The 22,483-nt window shown below is 48.7% G+C and overlaps 1 protein-coding gene across 1 annotated transcript; it reads right to left on the bottom strand.

Annotated features, from left to right (window-relative positions):
- Window positions 1-7,029: 7,029 nt before the first annotated feature.
- On the bottom strand, window positions 7,030-16,751 carry Ankrd54 (ankyrin repeat domain 54). The gene is made up of 8 exons (XM_048454804.3): window positions 16,337-16,751; window positions 14,249-14,296; window positions 10,643-10,741; window positions 9,356-9,427; window positions 8,856-8,903; window positions 8,651-8,775; window positions 8,370-8,477; window positions 7,030-8,032 (listed from the first exon to the last, which is right to left on the bottom strand). Exons 1-8 carry the CDS (start codon window positions 16,659-16,661, stop codon window positions 7,958-7,960), a joined length of 900 nt encoding a protein of 299 aa, XP_048310761.1. The 5' UTR covers window positions 16,662-16,751; the 3' UTR covers window positions 7,030-7,957.
- Window positions 16,752-22,483: the final 5,732 nt, after the last annotated feature.

The raw sequence follows: 22,483 nt of genomic DNA, 5'->3' as shown, positions 1-22,483 counted from the left end.
CAGTGAGGAAGTTCCCTGAAGGCAGGGAATATGTTGTTGCCTCTGCATAGTACCCATGGTGGCTGTCACCACTTCTGTGCCTCACCGACACTGGTGGGCAAGGGGTAGTGCTCTATTTTCAGAGGAAAGCAAAGGGTAGTGGTTCACTGGACGCAGGGAGGCAGATGACATGACAGGGACAAACATGGGTGGCAGACAGTGTTCTCACTTAAGTGTGGAAACACCCCAAGTATCAGCCCCTGAATGGAATATGGAACCCATACACTGAAATATCATTCCATATATAAATAGAAATATAAGCCACAGAAGACAGGTCTTGAAAGTAGGCAATGAGACATAGATTGTATACCTCTGTTTACATAAAGTTCCTGAAATCAGCAAAATTATAAGAACAAAGCACAGCTTATTGTTTGCTTAGGTCTGGGGGTGGTGGGGAGAAGGGAATGAGAAAGCTCATAGGTGCTGAGTTTCTTCCGGGCTTGATGAAAAGGTTCTAAAATTAGATCACTAGGGCTGTCTGCAGCTCAGCTGGTGGAACACTTGTTTGATGAGCAGAAAGCTCTGGGTTCAGCCAAGCTTTGAGTTCAGTCCCCAGGAGGTGGTAGCCCACGCACGACTGTAATCTCAGCACTTGGGAAATGGATGCAGGAGAATCGGAAGCTCATGATCAATGGGACAGATGTGGAGTGTGTGCCTTTAATCCTAGCCAAGGGGAGGCATGCACCTCCCCTTTGTGATGTTGAGGCTGACTTAGTCTATATAGTGAGTTACAGGCTAACTAGGGTGATGTAACAACCTTTCTCAAAAGAAAAACAAAAAAGTTCAGCCTTACCTGTGGAGCAAGTGGCAGAAAAGATGACTCATCAGATAAAGGAGCCGGCTGTTAGGCCTGACAACCTGAGTTTGAGTCCCCAGACCCCACACTGTGGAAGGAGAAAAGAGAGAATCTGCTCCTACAAGTTGTCCTGACTTCACATGTGTGTTGGCACGTTTGAACATGGACACACTCTCCCTACACATACACTCATACAGATACATAACTTGTTAAAGCAAAAATAAGTGGGATGTTCTGGTGTACGGCTTTAATCCCATCCTTCAGGAGACAGAGGTAAATAGATCTCTCTGATTTTGAGGCTAGTCTGGTCTACGTAGCAAGACCAGCTGGGCTATACAGAGAGATCCTGCCTCAAAAGGCCAAAGTAAAATACAAGTAGATCATCATCATACTGGGCAACCACGAGACATGCCAACACCACTGAAGTGTGCAGATTAAGTGGATGCAATTGTCATGTAAATCATATTTTAATAAGTGCATTTGAAATATAAAACTAAAGTGGGTCTGGGATCCACAACGGACCCAGGGGACATTTTCAGGGCAACCTAGCATCTTTGGGTAGATACAGAAGGGTGGCTGGCAAGGCTGTCAGAGACAGTGCACATCTGCAAAGTAGGAATGGAGACAGACAACCCCCAGGTTGGCTTAGAGGAAGTGAGTCTAGCCACCCAGTAGTCCTCTGTAGGTCCAGGCAGGTGAGCCAACTAGAACCTCTGTGGACCAGAGAAGATGATGGTCTCTGGGTCCCTTCCCAGTGGCCTGAGACTCTGCTCAACCAGTAGAGGACCACTGAACAGCTAGACCTCTAGCTGGCTTGCAGAGACCTCCTGCTTTTGAAGCAGGACTCTGGCTCAGTGCAACCAGCCAGGGACTTATGGGCAGTCTAAGGGAAGGAAGCCCAGGAAACTGGACATTGTGTGGCCAGGCAGTGGGTGGATACTTGTATGTAATACGGGAGGACACGGTACCAGGGGAGAAAAGGTGGACCTGAAATGACCCAGAGAGGAAAGCTCCTGCCACCTGGGCAATGCAAACAAGAATTCCAGAGAGAACTCTGGGAATGTTTGCACATGTCCATTTGTGTGTGCATGGTGTGTAAGCCAGAGGTCCAAACTGGGTATCTTTCAAAAGTGATCTCTACCTTATTTTCTCTCACTGAATCTGAAGCTCCCCAACTGGGCCAGAAAAATCCCTGGCCTTCTCTTGTCCCAGCTTCCTTGGCTCTAGGATTGCAGACATGGCAGGTAGGGTCTCACTATGTAGCCCTGATCAGCCTGAAATTCGCAGAGATCTGGCCTGCCTCTGCCTCCCAAATGCTGGGATTAAAGGCGTGTGTGGGCCAGCTGTGGCTTTTTTACATTGTAGCTGGAGATTAAACTAAGGTCCTCAGGCTGGCAAACCCAAACTGTCACCCTGCTGTGCAGCCTGGTTGACCTGGTACACTTATAGTATAGCCCAGGCTGGCCCCAAGGTCACAGCACTTCTGCCTGTCTCCTGAGTACTGGGGTTACAGGCCTGCATCACCATGCCTGGCTCCTGAGGTGACTTGTAAAGGTGTGCTTTTTTTTCTCGGAGGAAGGCAACCCACACAGGTAGGGATGAGGAGCCGAAAGCAAGCTTGCACTGCTCATGAGAAGGAGTGGTAAGCTCTGTGGAGACAGCAGGATATGCATCTCTCAGGCAGACCAGGTTGGGCAAATAATGGTTTCCAGGAAAGAAGAGGTGAAGAAGTAAGACTCCCTCTGAGGCGTTACTCAGAAAGTGCCAGGGTTGCATGCACAGGCTGGGAGCCCCATGAGGAAAGCCCTCAAGGCCTGGACCAGAGCTAGAAAATTTTTTTGCACAGACATGACAGAAAGATTGATGGTCTGCTGCTAGGTTTAGTCTTGGCTTCCAGGCCTCAGGGGTCTATTTCAGGGACTAACGAAGTACTCGGGGGGAGCAGGTGGTTGCAGTAATTTGGTTAGGAGAGAACTGTGTGTCCTGTGGAGCCCAAGGCAGGCAGTAGGGGCTGGAGTGGAGGCTGAGTGTAACCAGGATGCTGCCCTCTGAGCCCAGGAGAGGTCACCTGACCCAAGGCCCCAGCAACACTCAGGCCAAGGCTGGGGTAGTCTCAGTGGGAAGGCCTTCCTAGCTGGAGCAAGGTTTAGATTCTGCAGCTCTTGCCTCCTAGTTGGTGAAGTCTTTTGAAGTCTTTTTGATTTTGGTCTTTTTTTTTTTTTTTTGAGACATGGTCTCACCAGGTACACCAGGCTGGCCTTGAACTCACAGAGACTCACTTCTGTCTCCTGAGTGCTGGGATGAGAGACATGTGCCACCATGGTCAGATGGTACAAAGCACACATAAGGAGCAGTGTGTATTCACACTTGAGCACACCTGCCAGGTGCAGTAGGAACGAGAGCTGGGGCTGGGGAGCCCAGTGAAGGGTTCATCAGAGGGTGGACTCCCAGAAAAGGCTTCCTGGAGACGCTGTGCCCAAGGTCAGTCATTAAATGTGGATTCACTATGGCTCAAAGAGGGAGGCCTGAAAGACCATTTGCAGGGGCTCCTGATGGCAGGGACCTCTGATGGCACGGGGTGCCCTCAGGAAGGGAGGCGAGCGTGATGGGGACCTTGTGAAGAAGGCTCTAGATTTCATCTGAACTGAGGACTGGATCCTCCTGAAGGCAATGAGGAGCCTCTGCTCTGGTTCTGAAACCAGAGCGATTTGATGAGGTTTCAGGAGCTTTCTGTTGCTGCCAACATTGGCTTTTGTGTGGTGGAAGACCAAAGAGAGACAGGAGCAAGGACACCGGTCAGGCTAGTGAAAATCCAGACAGATGAAGACATTGAAGACATTCAGGACAAAGACAGTGGGGGACTCGCTGTCGACCACGTGGGAAGAGCAATTGTCAGGGTTGATGATGGCTGAAAAGGAAGAAAGAGGTACCTCAGAAGACACCCAGTCTCCTAGCAGTGGGGACACTGAGGGGACAGATTCGGGGCAGGTGATGACGTATTAAACTGAGGGACCTAGGTGGTGTGGGCTGCAGGGTTCTCAGGGAGATGGAGCGCCAGCACACCTGCCACATTTTATTTAGTTCTTGTGTTTGGCTCTGGAGCTTACGTCTGTCTCATCTGCTTTAGTTGGAAGATGGAGATGTGAGACCAGAAAGGTTGAGTACTTGCCCTGGACCACAGAGCTCAGGTTTGTCTGATTTGGTTTCATGGAGTCAGCGAAGCGGTAAGACAGAGCCGATTGGAGTGGGATGAACTAGAATGTGCAAAGGAGATGGCCTCTCTGTGCCACTCCAGTGATTGGGCTGCCTGACCCTGGCCAAGTGAAAGCTCCCTCCTCCCCAGCCCCTCCTCCTGCTTTGGGCTGCCAGAGACAGCATCATCTATCAATTTCGAGGTGTGGACCAGGGGAAATAAACACCAATTAACCGCCAGCTTTTCTATTAATGAACATCGCTTCCTGATGCGGGCTCATTTATGGATTGCTGGCTGCAAGATGACATGAGGCCGGGAGGACAGACTGCGCTTAACAGGCTGGTTTAAGTGGCTTAGACTGATAGCGGGGACATCTGCCTGGCAACAAGCTAAGTGGCTCCTGTAGAGGTAAGGCTGCAATTGGAAGAATGGTTCCAGGACAGGGTGGCTGGGGTTCCTGTGGGTGGAATGGAGCTCCCTCCGCATCTGTGACTGTGGATGGTAGTGGGTGGGGTTGGAGCAGGCACTGGTCCAGAGAAGCAGTGCAGCCCAGGGGAAAGGGTTTGAATTCCAGCTGCTGTCCAGTTGTGAGGCATCTGGGTAGAACTGGGCCGTTTGAGTTGGCCTCTCTCCAAGGGTACCTGGGGGCCCTCTCTAGCCGTTCTCACCCTTTGGGGTCCCCTCCCCACAGATTAGCCAGGGCTACCTAGGCTCCGGACCAGCCCCATCACCTCTGACCATCATCGTAGTATCAGGTGTGTGTCTCATCCACCGAGCACGCTATACTGTGAGCTTGGCAAGGAAAGAGTCTGATCCGCTGCTTCTGAGAACGCTGACTGCTCACAGAAACAGGCATTCGTAGCCGGACAATGATGGCGCACACCTTTAATCCCAGCACTCAGGAGGCAGAGGCCAGAGGCAGGTGGATCTCTGTGAGTTTGAGGCCAGCCTGGTCTACAGAATAAGTTCCAGAACAGTCAGAGCTGCACAGGGAAACCCTGTCTTGAAAAACAAAACAAAACAAAAGATGGGCATGGGGAATGAATTCTAGATGGGAGTCTAACACTTTACTGATTTCAAACAAATCAACTTCTGTCTAAGCCTCAGTTTCCCACATTGTAGAATAGGGGAATATATGTACGTACATATGTATGTATGTATGTATGTATATGTGTATGCGTATACACACACACACACACAGTAACTCTATCATAGACCTAATGCCTGCTGACACACAGAGGCATTCAACACATACCGTCGTCACCTTGTGTGAGGAAATGGATTGTGAGGGGGCTCTGGTTTTGGGCATGGTAGAAATAACATGAGTTTGAGGTGGATCTGGCAGCCTGGGTGGCGGGCTCTGGCCAACCTGTTTGGTCAGGTGTGGGCAGCAACAAGAGCAGACCCACCTGGAACGTGTGAACATGCATGGTGTGAGTAAGTGCTCGGTAAGGACTGTTCATGTTAGGAAGGAAGCAGTAAGGATGAGGTAAAACCAAGATCCACCTCCCCAGCCCCTCCGCTAACCACCCCCACCCCAGCTCTGACCACTGCACCCTCTCCATCAGTGGCTTCCAGTCAGCTGACTCCAGAGTCAACCCAACCCCGGAGGATTACTTCAGCTGAGTTCTTTCGTGCCGCTGCCCAGTTCATCACCCAGGGCCCACTCGTGCTTCCTGACTCACTCCAATGTCTGGGCCGACTCTCTCTGGCTGGCTCTTCAGACTGACTCAGGGTTATAGGAAATATTCTGGCTGGAAATGGAATGAGGCAGACTGCCTGGCCACCTGGTCAGTGTTTGACAATTGACCCAGAAGCCACCTTTCTGCATCAAGCCCTCCCTTCACTGTCTGCGCAGCCAGAGAGGGAGCTAGCAACAGACACTCTGCTAGGGCCAAGGGTGCTCTTGGGACCTAGCCTGCAGTAATAGGGGTGCAGGATGCCTTCCTTGTTCCTGGAGGCCCAGGTTTCAGGAATCAATTAGTCCTACTGTGTCCTGCTGTCTTAGAGATTCTAGGTCACTTCAGGGCAATTTTGAAGTTCCAGAACATTCCACTGTTCCAATTCAAAGCAACAGCCTGGGGCAAGGTGTCCTTGGCATGCCCAGGCAGCCCCAGAGGACCCTGATGGCTTCTCAAGCTTCTGCGTCCAGGATGCCAAAGCTGGAGTTCCAATTTCGCTGAATGTAGATTTTCTTCAGAATGCCAGTGTGTACCCCACACAAACCTTACTCTGTTCGGAGGTTTCTATACCTTCCCTAGCAGCCAGAGAGCTGGTCACCATGCCTTAGCTCTTTCCAGGTGGTCTAGGGTGAGGAGGCCCAAGGATACAAGGCCTGAGAGGGGTGGTTCCTTTCCACCCTGCCTCTCTGTTGTCTTGGTCTCCAGCCTGCCCCCAGGTAATGACCCAGCCCCAGTGAAGTCCCAAGAAGAGAACAAGATCTTCTCTTGGGCCCCAAGAAGTGAAAGTCACTTAGAGAGCTGGTCACCCAGGCAGGGAGAAAGTCTGCCCCATAGAGTCCCTTTTTCCTCTTGTCACTCAGCAGGGACAGCAGCTGCCCCTCTCATTTGGGGGCTGCTAAAACACTTTGTCCTCCTAATCCTGCCAAAGTAGGGAACTATGGGTTTCCTTCCCCACAGCGGGTTGGGGGTTGAAATCCCACCCAGTTCTTCCTCCAGGGTCTGAGGAGTGGCTGAGTTTCTGTTCAGTACCATGCTGGGATCTGAAGATGGGCTCTCTTCTGCCAGTAGCCAGGGCTTCCCGCTTGGCGAGAGAAAATGGGGGCAATGCCAGGCCAGACATGGACTAGAAGTCAGTGGCCAAATCCCTGTCTGGAGGGGGCTCCTATATGAGGATTCTCCCCCACGCCCATGCCAGAACCGTCTCCTGAAGGATAGGGTAGGGTACTGTTCAGCAGACCTAAGAGACCTTTGCAATGAGTCCGAGTCCCTGCTACTTTGTCAGTTCCTGTTGCCACTACAAGAAACCACCACTAAAAACAAACAGCTTAAACAGCAGATTTATTCTCACAGTTCTGGAGGCTAGAAACCAACATGTGTCCCACTGAGCTCAAGTCCAGTGCCAGCAGAGCCAGTCCCTGCTGGAGGGTCAGAGGGCAATCATTTGCTGTCCTTCTCCAGCTTCTTCCTCTACTTCTCACACCCACATGGCAGCAATCACCTCCTGCCTTCCTCCTACAGGGCTCCCTGGGGTGATACCCTGCCCCCCTAGATGATCCAGGATCCTCTCCTCTAAAGACCTCTAGTTATATCTGTGCAGGCTCTTGTCACACCATCTGAGGCCTCGAGGCCCCTGGGATGAGGACCTGGGCACATGGATCATGATCTCCCTCTCACAACTTGGCTGCAAAACAGATCCCCATCCCTAGTGTTTCAGAGACAGGGAGGGAAGGAGTTGGAGATCTTTCTTTGGGCTAAAAAGGGTCCTTTCTAGCCTTTATGAAGGCCTAGGCATCAGCAATGCCCCTCTTCCGCTCAGAGACATCCATGCAGTGCAGTGTGTCCTTGAAAGTCAGGTGCAGGGCTAAACTTAAGTGCTGGTGTGGGGGGCACGGCCATCTTAGATAGCAGCCTGGGTGGCCTCAGAGTACCTACCCGAAGCCAGACGATAAGTCCATGGCTGGGAAGGAATGGGGCTCTGGGGCTTGCTGAGAACATAGGGAGGTCACAGGAGGAGTGACGTCTGCTAGGACAGCACGTGTAGACCTGGAGTATGGCTACAGAGCTGGCAATATGCAGCAGGAGCTGGGGCTGTGGTCCTGGCCCATAGAGATGATGCAGACTGTCTGGGAGCAGCTTTGCTCTCAGCATCTAAGGGCAAGGGCAAGGTGGAACTCCGGAGTCCCCTGGGCTTTCCCTGTACTGAGAGCAGAGGGCAGAAGGGCGGTGCAAAGCAAGGAGCTGTCCTTGCTACCTCTTCTCCATGCCCTGCATCTGCAGGCTGAGGGAGGTGAAGCTGGCCAAGAGGTCTGTCACTTCATCCACCTGCAGAGAGAAACCCAGACTGAACTGGGGAACACCACACAACAAAGGCACTGCCTCTCTTCAGGGCATATAGATGCTTCCCCTGTCCTGGTGTTCCAATGACGAGGATGGGGGCTAGAGACTTCTATGTTGGGCTCAGTAGAGTCCTTGACCAGTGAAGACCTAGGTGTCACCAACCCTTCTCTCTGACTATGGTTCATCCTGGGCATCAGGTAGTCTGGGTCTGGCTCCTGAGAGCAGGAACATGAGCACACTGGCCACCATAGCTTCATGGAAGTGGACAGAAGCTGAGGTCTATGGTGGTGGCGACACCCCAGGTCCTCTGGCTGTAGCTCACCTGCTCTTTGGTACTTGTCATCTGGAGGCGGGTACAGAGGTCATCCAGCCGTTCCCGCTGCTCATGGCGCCCTAGGCGCTCCAGATACTCCCGTAGCATGTGGATGATCTGAAAGGAGAGAAAGGAGATGGGAGCTGAGCTGCTGGTAGAAGGCAGGCACAGGCCCAACTTTACGCCAACTAGCGTAATGGAGCGGAGATGTTGGGGAACAATGTAATCAGGAAACCTAAGCCAGAGGCGAATGGTCTGCTAAGTGTGGTACCCAGGGAGGAATTGCTCACCTGCTTCACCTCCAGCCGGACAGCCTCCAGGCACTGGGAATGGCCCTCCTGTAGGATGTTCAGCTTCGACTTGGCCAGGTGTAGGGGCGTGCGGCCAGCTCTGTCCAGGGCATCCACACGGGCCCCTGTGGGAACAAGGAGAAGGAAGCATGCTGGACATGAGAACGAGAGAAGGTAGGAAGAGGTGGAGGAAGGCGCCACATACCTCCTCGGAGCAGCGTGGTGATGACAGGCACATGGTTGGTGCAAGCCGCTGCGGGGGAAAAAAGAGAGACTTAAGAGTCACAACTGGGGAGAGCAGGGAAGAGATCTGTGTCCCTGAGTGTGCCTGTGCCACATTACCTCCTGAGAGTGTCACCAGGTCAGTATGCCCTATTGGGCAGGACTCAGATCAAGTCCAATTTTCTCCCTATACAGCTGGGGAAACTGAGGCCTGGAGACAGGATTCACTATAATCAACAGTGTGAGTCTACAGCAAGGCTGGGACAGCGAAAGGGCTCACGACCCACTTCCTAGCAGAGGTGGCTGCAGTCAGTCCAGGGCGCACCAACAGCTCTGCCAAGTGCGCAGCCTACTGTGATGGTCTGTGGGACACAGACTGTGGGGAATGCACACTTGCGGCTCAAGCCCTGTCATGATGCTAGGAGACACTTCTGGGAGGCTGCTGAGCCCAGGAAGCCTACCCTGTGGCTTTTGAGGACTTACCCAGGTGTAATGGTGTGTTGCCCAGACCATCCTGTTGGTTGGGGTCAGCCCCATGGTCCAGGAGAAGTTGCACTGAAGATGGAAAAATCCAAGATATACTGTTAGAGCTTTCCACCAACTAAACCTCACCCTGAAGCCAGCAGAGGCTTCCTTAGAGTGTGGAGTGCAGGACCAAGACATGGCTACCCAGTGCTGTTACATGCACCCAATCATCAATGTGATCCACAGGGTTTATATGTAGGACCCCAAGGGTCCAGAACCAAGGTCTGTAGGAGAGTCAGTCTCTTGGCTTCTTGGTCCTATCTGACTGAGGAGAATACTGGGGAAGGCTCCTGAAAACATTTCCTATTCTCATATGGTAGCAGGCTGCACTGAGGGTGAGGTCACGGAAGACACTTCAGCTGTCCTGGGCAGCCTCATGTTGCCAGGGCTTGCCACCTACCCAGACAGAACCATTTAGGTTAAGGACATTGTATTGGAGAGTCAGGCTGAGTCTCACAAAAGAACAAAATCTAATTCCAGAGGGACTGGCCATAGACGAAATGGGAACTGTACCAGTGTCCCATCTCTAGAATGAAATAGGTGACCATCTCTGTGGGGAAGGCAAAGATTTTGTAAAGAGACACACACAGAAAAAAACCTACTGGCAACCAGTGCACTATAGCTGGGCCTGGTGGCTTAGGTCTGTGATTCTAGCTATCCAGGGGTCTGAGGCTGGAGGGTCTCAAGTTCTAGGCCTACCTGGTTTGTAGCATGAGCTCAAGGCCAGCCTGGACAACTTACTAAGACCCTGTCTCAAAATAAAAAGTAAAAAGAGGGCTGGGGATATAGCTTAGCGTTGGAGCACTTGCCAACATGAGTGAAGCCCTGGGCTTTATCCCCAGGATCACAAAAGAAAAAAACAAACAAAAAACCTGGCCCAGGTGTAGCAGTGTACACCTGTAATCCTAGCATTCAGGAGACGGAAGCAAGAAGATCAGTTTGTGGGCGTTCTCAGCAGCACAGCAGCTGTGAAGCCAGACTGGACTACATGAGACCCTGTCGTCCCCTCCCCAACACACACACACTGGATTCATTAACAAGGACCTCCGCTTATTAAATGAATGACTGCTCAGCACGCCAGGCATGTGGCACACATCTGTAATCCTAGCACCTGAGGGCTCCTGTCACAAGTCTTCCTTATCACACACCCCAGACCCCCCCCCAGCAGACAGCAATTCCTCCCCCATTCCATTTAGAAGGATGTCACTGGCCTTGACCAATTCCTATTGCTTCCCCAGGACTCACCAATCTGGTCATTGCCATTGCAGGAGGCAAAATGGAGGGCCGTGCGGCCTTTGTCGTCAGCTGCGCAGGGGTCCGTGCCATCTTCCAGCAACTGCTGCACTGACCACCAAGATGGGGGAGAAAGGGAAGAGAGCAGTAGTGTTAGCTATGCTACAGTCCCTAGGGATGGACAATGATGCTCAAGGGTCCCTCCAGATGAGCCATTCATAATTCACAGGAAAGTTGGTCCCTCCTAGATGCTGGCCCCTCAGGGACTACTGGCCCCAAGTAGAATTCTGTTATCTTAATGGCCATGGATCTGTTTTAACCTATGTGTCTAGGGACTGGACAGAACATCAGAAGAGGCTCTTGATCTTTATGGCAGAAACTGCAGAGGCATAGTAATTCTGGCATAGGTACCTGTCTCCACACTTAGGTACATTTTCATTCCAACTGGACACAGTTGAGCAAGCTACCGACTGGTACTTGGTTCTCAAGAGGTCACACTTTGAAAGAGACAGAGCATAAGCCCCAGGGACACATAAAATCCCAAGCTAAACTACGCAAAAACGGAGCGCACAGCCACCGGCATGAGGCGGTGGTGGGAGCTGGGATGGGAACAGGCATGGAGGCCTGGATGTGCACAGCAGTCACAGAAAATGGGCATCATCTCTGCGCTGCCGCCTGCAGAGCCGCTGTGATGGGAATAATGGATGTGTTATTCCTTCTCTGACAGAGCGGGGCCCTGGAAAGGGGGAGACATTATGCGCTAATGACCAAGAAGTGGGGAAAATTGCTGCCAGTCCTTTCAGCGTCAGTGGCGTTTTAGTCTTTTTCCCAGAAGCCCCCTCATGGATCTGAGCCCTTCCAGTCAAAGTCCAAACTGCTTCCTGTCCATGTAGCTCGACCCAGCTTAGTCAGCCTCTCCTCTCCCACATTTCTCCTACTTCCTGTCCATCCTGTTCTTTAACAGCAGGGGACTGTCCATTCTCGAAGAGAGGTCACTGTACAGTGTACTTGGAATTCTGGCCAGGAATCGGCCTGACAATAGCCATGTAAGGTGTCGCATCCACTTCACAGACCAGGACACTTTGGCCCCGTGAGATGTGAGGTTCACAGGCCGCAGTGACCCAGGAGACGAGAGGCAAAGTGGGCTGCAAACTGGCGTCTCTGCTCCGGCTCAGCACATCACTGCTGTGTTTTGCATTCCTGCCTGCATTTATTTTGTTTAGTTTGGTTTGTTCTTTGGTTTTTTGAGACATGGTTTCACTGTATGTAGCCCTGGCTGTCCTAGAGCTCACTATGTAGCCAAGGCTGGCCTCAAACGACCAAGATCCACCTGCCTCTACCTCCTGAGTGCTGGGATGAAAGGCGTGCACCACTCAGCTCTGTCTGGTTTTGAACTGGTGTCACTATATCATTTTCCTCCTCAACTATATTTTGGGTTCATAGCTTTGTATGAGGCATAGTGCCCCATAAGTACTGCCCTGTTACTGTTGCTGACTGGCTGACTTGCTGGGTGTCATGTCACACTCTTGTAACCATAGCACTCTAGAAACAGAGACAGGAGAATCACAAGTTCAAGGCCAAACTGAAAGACATTAGCCCCAACCCTATTCTCTGCTACAAGCCACAACATTATACAGTAATTGCTCAACCATCTTTTCACCAGTGACTTATCAGAGCCAGGGGCCCTGGTAAAGGTTAAGCCATAATTCAAGGAAACTTCAGTGTTATTGCTTTGGGAATAAAAGGGCTGTCTTTTTGCTGTAGCTTTTCAATGTAGCTAATGCCCCTTCTGTTACATATTTAGGAACTAATTCCCACAGTTCAGAACTGTCTCCTATACCTTTGGGGCTTACTAATCACATTCTCCTAGCTACATGAGAAAGCAGTTTCCCACTGCCAGACTTTCGTTCCTCTCTCCTAGGTAAATGCAGAGATCTGCCTTCCTGCAATTATCTTCATCAGCAGGCACTTGGTCAGTGTTCATGGTCCAGGGAAGAGCATCCCATTTACGATATTCACAGCTATCCAAGGACACAGAATTATTACTTGCCCAAGCTGCTGATTCATAGCTGCTTAGACAGGGAGCAGAATACGCATGCCCTGGTTTTACCTCACTTAAAAGATTCCTAACTTCTTACGCTCACCTTCACTTCAATTTACTGATGATTTTAGTTCAGGAAATTTACTGCTTGTGTTTTACTCTCAAGAACAGCAGAAGAGATAATTAACAGCAACCTCAAGAAAGACCCACAACTCCCCCTGATCAGAACAACTAATAACAGCAAATCCTAGAACTTATAATTTAGAGGCCTGGGTCTCCTCTTTGTTTCTACCACCTAGAGCAATAAATGTAAACTCTAGACCTAGACATGGTGAATGTGCTGATCAGATCAGGAACCATTAGCTTCCCCGCCATCCCCCCAGACTGTTTATATATGTTGCCTGGTTACCCAGTATCCTGTATGCATGCTGGGAGATAAGCTGCATACTGATTTAAAATACACTCTGTGCCCTATTCATAATTTTATAAAATAAAATTTTAAGAAACCTTTTATTAAAGTAACTGAGATTAAAGTAAAATAAACTGAAAATAAACCTTTTAGATCTTTTATCTACCACCTAAAATATAGCGTTCCCTCTAGAATCCCCTGATGATTTAATTCCTTTCTTAACTTTCTCCATTAAGGAGTTCACTGGACGTGTACGAGCCACTCCCACCTTTGAGCTGCCAGCCACAGCTGTGTACGCATGCGCGTGCATGTGTGTGTGTGTGTGTGTGTGTGTGTGTGTGTGTGTGCGCGCACGTGCATGTGTGTGAAAACTCTTTTACAGGGAAAAATAATTCCAGTCCTGGAACTTGCTAGGGCTGGGGAACTGCTGATTATAAGGGCATATATTACTGGGAACATTTGTAACAGGAAAATTAATTAAGAAAAGAAAAAGAGAAGAATAAAGAAACATGGATAGAGGAATCCTGTTATGAGTAGATTTTTAACCCCCAGACTTGATTTGACCAGTAGCCAGGCAGAATAGAGTCAGGTGGAAAATCCAAGCAAAGATACAGGGACAAGTAAGGTGGAATCAGAGAGATGCCAGCAGCCACTGGAGAAGAAAGATGTGAAGTAACAAGCCACAAGCTTCATGGTAAAATGTAGACTAATAGAAAAGGGTTAATTTAAGTTGTAAGAGCTAGTTAATAATAAGCCTGAGATAAAAGGCCAAACAGTTTGTAACAAATATTAAGCCTCAGAGTGGTTATTCAGGAACTGGTGGGTAGGAGAGAAACCTGGAGGTCACTCCTGGGAGCCAAAAGTTCCAAAGTGGGCACTTGCTCTTTGCTGAGGGCTATGCTGAACCCCAGGGATTTAAAGAAAAAACAAAACGCTGGCATGGCCCCTAGCATTAGGAAGTTTACAGGGCACTGTGACACCAGGAGACGCTGGTAACAGAGGGGCATGGTGAGACAGTGAGGGAGTCCTACACCCTACTTCTGTTTTGCAGTAACTTCAGAGTCAGGGAGTAAACAAAGTGAGCATGCCCCGAGGGAATGAGGGTGTGCTAGGACACTGACAGCTTTTCCTTCCCCATCAGCCCACAGGTCCCACTGTGCACACTCACCTGTTTCTACATCATTGGCATTGGCCGAGTCCCTCAGCCTCTTCAGAGCTATAAAAACGGAAAAGACAGTTAAAAAAAATGACCATAACAAAACAGAAGGCACATGGCTTCTGAGCTTTCCCTGACAGTCTACCCTTCAGTCATAGCAGTACAGAAAGGCCAAGAAGGTGTCAGGACAGAAACCACTAGTCTGGGAACAAGGAGAAACTGGAACTGGGTCACAGTTGGAGGAGAGACCAATTTCTGCAGCAAACTGACTTCTGGAGCCAGATCTAATTTCTGCCACTTGTGGTAGCTGGCGACCTTGAGCAAGAAAGTTACTTACCCTGGGCCCAAGCCCATCATCTATAAAACAAGGCTGAGCTGTTTGGCCAGCTCTTAAGTTGTTACAAAGAAAATTGAGATAATATTTTTAAAATAGGAAGAATGAGAGGGTTTGCTTAGTCCTTTGTGAGCTAATCACACTCAAGCTTTTATTATTCTACTTCAAAGCGGTCATTCCTAAATGACTTACCAAACATGGTAATTCCCAAGCAGAAACTTCTTTGCCCTCTGTGCACTGATACTGCCTCTACTTTAGAACATGACTAACAGCAACTTCTGTTGTCTGAGAATGGTCAAAAAAAATGCAAACTAGATATAACAATTGCATATGCACTTTTTTTTGTTTATATAGCACTTTGAAATTCTCTTTTAAACTTTTTTTGAATCAGGGTTTCTCTGTGTAGCCCTGGCTGTCCTGGAACTCACTCTGTAGACCAGGCTGGCCTTGAACTCACAGAGATCTGCCTGCCTCTGCCTCCCAAGTGCTGGGATTAAAGACAGGGACACCATTGCCCGGCCCTCTTTTGACTTTTAAGACACCAGGTCAAATGGTGCTAGTCTGAAGAGACCTTAAAACTTTCCATTCTTGGGACTGGAGATGTGGCCCAAAGGTTAAGAGGATTGGCTGCACTTTCAGAGTTACTGAGTTCAATTTCCAGCAACCACATGATGGTTCACAACCCTCTATAATGAGATCTGCTGTCCTCTTCAGAAGTGTAGAGATACATGCAGGCAGAACACTGTATACTGTATAGATAATAAATCTTAAAAAAAACCTTTCCATTCTTAACCCTTCTGCACCCCATTTTTCTTTTCACCCATAAACTGTAGAAAACAATAAAGCAGATATACCAGGACAGTCTGGCTGACCTGAGTTGGACTATGGTACTACCTTTTTCTATGTGACTTGAGATCAGCATGTCCAGATGGTAGTAAATGAACTTGGTATTGATAATATGTAGGATTTAGGGATGCTGAGATGGCTCAGTGGGAAAAGATGCTTGCTACAAAACCAACGCCAGGATTCACACTGTGGACCTGGTACTTGCTACTTAAGCCCGGCTAACCTTGAACTCTCAGATATCTTCCTACCACCTCTGCCTTCTCAGGATTACAGGTGTGCAGTATCACTCCTGGCCGTTTTTCTTGTTTACAGCAAATTCTGTGCAAGTCACTTCTCATGGGTCACAATGTATCTCTTGAAATGATTATAAAAGTTTGTGAATCAAATTAGTGTTTGGCCATCACAAAGGTAGACTTTATGAGCAGAACCTTACTTTTTTTTTTTTTCTTTTTCGAGATAGGGTTTCTCTGTAGCTTTGGAGCCTGTCTTGGAACTAGTTCTTGTAGACCAGGCTGGCCTCGAACTCACAGAGCTCCGCCTGCCTCTGCCTCCTGAGTGCTGGAATTAAAGGTGTGCGAACCTAACTCTTAATACCCCAGGAAAGCTAGTAGTGTACCCATTCTACATATAGAAAACTGGGGCTACAAGTGTCTGTAGGTGTGTAAGGGCCACGTGTGGAGCAGTCTGGTTCAGATCTGTGCATTCACACAAGTAGGTATGGCATAGCCACAGGCTCTTGGCTTCCTTCTCTAATAATAAAATTATTCTCCATCGTCCCACATTATTGTCTACTAACAACCACCCTCGAGAGTGGAAAGATTTTTTTTTAGTGATGTCCAAGTGGCCGAAGACACGGTCCTCGTTAGCTCTAACAACTGCGATCACTCACGAGAGATCCCAGGATCCCTGGCCGAGCTCACCGTGCACCTCCTTGCCCGTGGGCCCCAGCCGGCGGTGGGGCCTGGCAGCACGCCTTAGCCGCCCGGCGGGGATCTTGCAGCGCAGTTCGTCGCGGGGCTCGGTGTCCTGCTGCCACAGGACCTGGAGGTAGCGCAGCGGGGACTGGGCCCTGCCGGCTGCCCGGCCCGGGAGGCCTGCACCGCCGCCCAGCGCGGCGCCTAGGTCCGCGAAGGAGAACAGGCCTCCGCCTTCCGCCAGCGGCTCCGGCGCCACAGCGCACTCGCCGTCGGAGCTCGAGCGGCCGGATCGGGACTCGTCATCCGCGCCCCCGCCGGTGGCTGCCATGGCAACGGCTAGGCGCGGGCCTGGCAGCGCCAGCCTCGTTCCGGACCGACCTGCGGACCCGCTTCCCTCCAGAAGCCTCGCTGTCAGCGAGCGGGAGGGCGGGGCCTGCAACCACGGCAACAGAGTGCGGGCAGGCCGGGCCGTGTAGAGCGTCGGACCAATCAGAGACTGCAGGACATGTACAACCCAGCCAATCAGGCAAGGAAGGCAGAGTATAAGGAGAACACTGGTTTACGGTGGTCTGACTGGCGGACAGATAAGCCAATCACAAATTGGGATTTCTACGCACTAAGCGTGTGTTCCTACTGGAGCCAATAAAAAAGCTGAGTTCTGGGTTCTTCCCCCCCCCTTCTTCCAGTTCTTCCTGTAGTAGGTCCGGAAAGACGACTGGCAGATGCTTTAGCCAATCACGGTAAAATGCTCCCCAGCCAATCGGAAAGGAAAATGAAGAAACCAACACGTTTGATGTTGGTGTTTTGAATCAATGAACACACGTACAAAAAGAGGCTGTCCACAAAACGCGCAGTGATTTGGAAATATCACCTCTAAGCAGGCGGTAATACCTTCTAACATAATAGATTTCGCTTCCTCGGGGTTCGCTTGCCCCCGAGGAAAATTATTGCTTTAACAAAGATTAAAAAAAAAGATTTATTTATTTATATGTATACAGTGTTCTGTCTGCCTATATTTCTGCAGGCCAGAAGAGGGCATCAGATCTCATTATAGATGGTTGTGAACCACCATATGGTTGCTGGGTATTAAACTCAGGACCTCTGGAAGAGTTGCTGTTTCTCTTAACGTCTGAGCCATCTCTCCAGCCCTTAACACAATTTTAATTCAATGTAATTATACAAGAGTAACCCTTCAGCAGACAGATTAGTGCAGAACTGTTATTTAGCCTTGAAAGTCCTAGCTAACACGTGCATGAACCTGACGCAAGAGGGCAACACACACACTCACACACATCATTTACATCAATTCGTACATAAAATAGAAAACAATTGAAAGACCAAGTAAAGAAATACCTGTATTATTGCCTTGTGGGACTCCCAAGGACTTGAATTTTAGTTCTGTTCTACCCTATGTTTGTAGTTTGGGGGCAACTTCTTGGAGCCAATTTTTGGAGCCAGTCTTTGGACCAGGAGTCGTTCTAGGAAGAGTATGAATACCAGCTCAGGACAGATCCAACACGTGGCCTTTCCTTACCATCTTTCTTTGCCTTGACCTGTTGGCCTTTACAGTATGTTAGAGAAATTTGAACTGGTTATTAGCATGTGAAATTTGACAGCTGGTGATGCTGGAGGGGATGGCTCAGCGGCCACAAGCCACTCTCTGCTCTTGCAGAGGACCTGGATTTAATTCCCAGCACCCACATGACAGTTCACTACTGTCTATAATTCCAGTTCCAGGGGATCTGGCATCCTCACACAGACATACTTGCAGGCCAAACTCCAATGCACATAAAAATAAACAAACCTAGCAAAAAATATTTTCAAAAATTTAACCGCTAAGCCAGCAAGATGAAGAGTGTTTCTCAACCTGCGGGTCGCAAACAGCCCTTTCACAGAAGTAGCCTAAGACCATCTGCGCATCCGTTATTTACATTATGGTTGATAACAGTAGCAAAATGACAGTTATGAAGTAGCAACGAAAATAATTTCATGGTTGGGGTCCCACAGCATGAGGAGCTGTATAAAGGGTCACCGCGCTAGGAATGGTGAGAAGCATTGGCTCAGCAGCTGGAAACTCCTGTTGCAATAGCCTAACCACCTGGCTATGATCCCAGATCTTGTGCTGGAAGTTCTCCTTCAGCCTCCACACTCACTCCGTGACATAGACACACCAGCAGTCTGTCTATCTTCTCTCTCCCTTTCCCTCCCTCCTTCACCCCTGCTCTCACAGCACAAACAATAATAAAAATTTAAAATAAGACTTCATGGCCAGGCGGTGGCGGAGCATGCCTTTAATTCCAGCACTTGGGAGGCAGAGGCAGGCGGATCTCTGTGAGTTCGAGGCCAGCCTGGTCTACAAAAGCTAATTCAGGACAGGCTCTAGAGCTACAGAGAAACCCTGTCTCGAAAAATCAAAAAACAACAAAACAAAAAACCAAAAAAAAAAAAAGACTTCACAACTTTTTTATTGGCATTCTCTTAAAAATGGGAAGATACGTCAATACATCACCTGATTTCCCCACTGTGTCTATTGTACACTGTTATTTCAGGCTTAATATGCAGCCTAGGATGACCTTGAACTTCTCTTCTTGAATAGTTCTTGGACCACAGCACACAGCACCCTCACATTTGTATGTTTCTGGGTATCAAAGTCAGAGCTTTGGGCACGGTAGGCAAGCGCCCTGCCTACGGAATGACACCCCAGTTGCTGCTCTCCTTTCCCTTCCCTACATAGTCTCGTCACCCTTGTTGCCTTCCAATGGAGGCTGAAGGGCAATTGACACTTCCCGTCATATTTGTAGGAAAGCCTTTTCTTCTACCCCCACCTTCGTCAGAGTTTCTCTGTGTAGCCCTGACTATTCTTGAATTTTCTCTGTAGACTAGGTTGATCTTGAACTCAGAGATTCTCCTGCCCTATCCCCCAAGTGCTGGGATTAAAGGCATGCACCACCATCCAGAAAGTCTACTTTTAAGATAAATTAGCAAGAAATCAAAATGTTGCTTTTTTCACTCAAAAGTGGAATGATTTATCTATTTATTATGTGTACAACATTCTGCCTCCATGTATGCCTGCATGCCAGAGGAGGGCCCCAGATCTCATTACAGATGGTTGTGAGCCACTATGTGGTTGTTGGGAATTGAACTCAGGACCTCTGGAAGAGCAGCCAGTGTTCTTAACCACTGAACCATTTCTCCATCCTTTGTTTTGTTTTTGAGACAAGGTTTTTCTGTGTAACAGCCCTAATCAGCCTGGAACTCACTCTGTAGACCAAGTTGGCCCCAAACTCAAGAGATCTCTCTGCCTCTGCCTCCTGAGTGCTGGGATTAAAGTTTTGCACCACCACTACCTGAATTTTTTTTTTAAGCAAAGCTCTGGGCTGGAGAGATGGTTTAGAAGGTAAGAGCACCTGCTTCTCTTCCAGTTCCAGGGGATCTGATGCAATCTTCTGGCCTCAACATGCACGGTGAAAGGGAAAGATAGAATTTGAGATGCCAAAAGGAGACAGCCTGCCCCTTCATTGGCCTTTTTATTATATAGTGTGCCTCAGTTTACACTTTGCCCAATGAAGCCTATACAGGAGGATCGACAATGATGCTTCTAGCTCTCACTGGGAAAGTGCAAGTGCAGGATGGAGTAGGTAGGGCTTCTGAGATACTGACCAGAGCAGTGAAACAAATAGGATAGAAGGGGAGCACCAAGCAAACCTCATGGCCGTGGAGAAAGGAGCTTCAAACACATTCTTCTGAAAAGCCTAGATAGACTGGGATAGTCTAATGACCAAAGCCAGAGAATTTCCTACCTCAAACCCAGGCAAAAGATGAAGAGAAAAAAAAAGCAGCATTGCAGCTGTTGAATCCCCTGTTCCAGGATCCGGAGGCTGCTCTGTTCCTTCTCCTTTGAAGTCCTGCTCTTCCGTTTACAGAGGAGCCTTGCAAAATCAAACTCCCCGTGATGGAAGATTACATAGTCTGTGAAGGGCTTTCATCTGCTCACCGAAGTTGCTTTTCTAAGTTGAATTAATGTACTGTCAAGCAATAGACCTAGTCTCGACTCAAAGGCAATTGTACAAATAGAGGTTGAAATGGAAGCAAGAAACCGAGGTAGTTTTCCAGTACAGATGACACGGTGGGAGCCTAGACACGAGTGATGGAGACAAGGTGGTGAGACCTAGCTTACGGGAATATTTCGGAATCAGAGCCAGTAAGATTTGCACATGTGTCAGGCAGTGGTGGTGCATGCCTTTAATGTGAGTTGGAGGCCAGAGTAAGTTCCAGGATAGTCAGAGTTACACAGAGAAACCTTGTCACAAAAGATTAAAAAAAAAAAAAAGAATGCATTGAATATGAGAGGGAAGGAAGGACGGCTGTGGAAGTTTTGACATGAGCAACAATAGAGTACATGATGTCCTTATGCCCACAGATAAGCACTGGGTAAACCAGGAATGGTAAGCACAGGCTTATCTCTTCAAGGGATAAGTACACCTGTTTTTCACCCAGAAGGCTGGGACTGGTTGTGGCTAATAACCTGGTGACCTTTGCTACCTGTAATGCCAGGCTTGAATCCCCCAGAATGTTTATCCCAGACTCTCTTTCCCTAGACTTTTATCTTAAGCTTTGTTTCTTAGTCAATAGAACCTATCCTTAAGGACAATGTCACGTGAACTTTATATGGTAACCTCGATACTATCTTGATCAGAGACCACACCAGATCCTAGGGTCTTAAGTTATGGAATCTATCCTTTGTAGAGGTCACGCGTACTTTGGCAAAGAGTTTTGATGCAGTCACGCCTTAAGCTTTATTGTATATCTGGGATTGAGATAACTGTTTTTAGGAACCCCCCCCAAATTATATTGTACTTAAATATGTCTAAAATAAACTGCCCAGTGTTAGACTCTAGAAGTTGGACTTAGCAGTAGTGTTGAACCTTATTTCCTTTTTTGGCTCTTGCTGTTCATTTTCCTGTTGACTGTACCATTTGCAGGGACCTACACACACACACACACAGACACACACACACATACACGCAACTGAAAAACTAAAGTTGTCCTTAATTGAGAAGGGAAAACTGTGGTTGAAACTGGGTTGACCTGAAAGTTGGGTCAGTTTGGAATTGTTGTTGTTATTATTATTATTATTATGTTTTCTGTTTTGTTTTGCTTTATTTGTTTTGTTTTTGAGAAAAGCTTTCTCTGTGTAGCCCAGAGCTGCAACCTGCTCTGTAGACCGGGCTGGCCTCAAACTCAGAGATCCATCTGCCTCTGCCTCCCAAGTGCAGGGCTTTAAAGGCATGAGCCACTACCTGGCTATCAGCATCATCATTGATACTAGTGATCAAACCCAGAGCCCTACATGTGCTATGAAGCCCTCACCAGTAAGCTACAGCCTGAGCCCAAGCATGCTAATTTTGATATACTTTTACATAACCCGTGATCCAGCTTCTATAGTGGGGTCTGGGATGAAGACAGAAATTGAAGGGTAGTAGCATATAGGTGGCACTTGGGCCTACTGGGTCAGATAAGCTACTAGGGAGTTCAGGTAGACAGGTAGATAGAAAAGGGACTTAGGGACTAAGTCCACAGAGTAGGTGGCTGGAGGGATAAGAAGGAAATCACCACAAAGGAAAATGAGGGGGAAAAGCCAGTGAGGATGGACCTTTCAGGGCTTTTATGATTGTCTTTACTTCTGCATTCCACTAAAGTGTATGTTCTGGGGGCTAGAGAGGTGTCTTGGTGCTGGAGCTTCCTGCTCTTGCAAAGGACCTGAGTTCAGTTCCTAGTGCCCTGGGTAACTCATTGCTGCCTGTAACTCCAGCTCCCCCTCTAACACCCTCTTCTGGCTTCCATAAGCCACTGCGTGAATAGGCATATAAACATACACATTCATAAAAGAAGTCTTTTTAAAATTTTTATTTATCTTTAAAATGTTCTTATCTTTATTTTATGTACATTGGTGTTTTGCCTGCATGTGTATCCGTGTGAATACACTGGGACTCCTGGAACCAGAGTTACAGACAGCGGTGAGCTGCCGTGTGGGTGCTGGGAAGTGAACCTGGGTCCTCTGGGAGAACAGCCAGTGTGTTTAACCACTGAGCCGTCACTACAGCCCCAAATAAATATTTTTTAAAGTGTGTGTTCCAGAAGAGGCAAAAA

The sequence above is a fragment of the Myodes glareolus genome, chromosome 19, assembly GCF_982192425.1.
Source record: "Myodes glareolus chromosome 19, mMyoGla1.1, whole genome shotgun sequence".
In the NCBI taxonomy this organism is placed as follows: domain Eukaryota; kingdom Metazoa; phylum Chordata; class Mammalia; order Rodentia; family Cricetidae; genus Myodes; species Myodes glareolus.
Note: the sequence above shows the minus strand (reverse complement) of the source record. Positions and strands in the feature narration are given on the sequence as shown.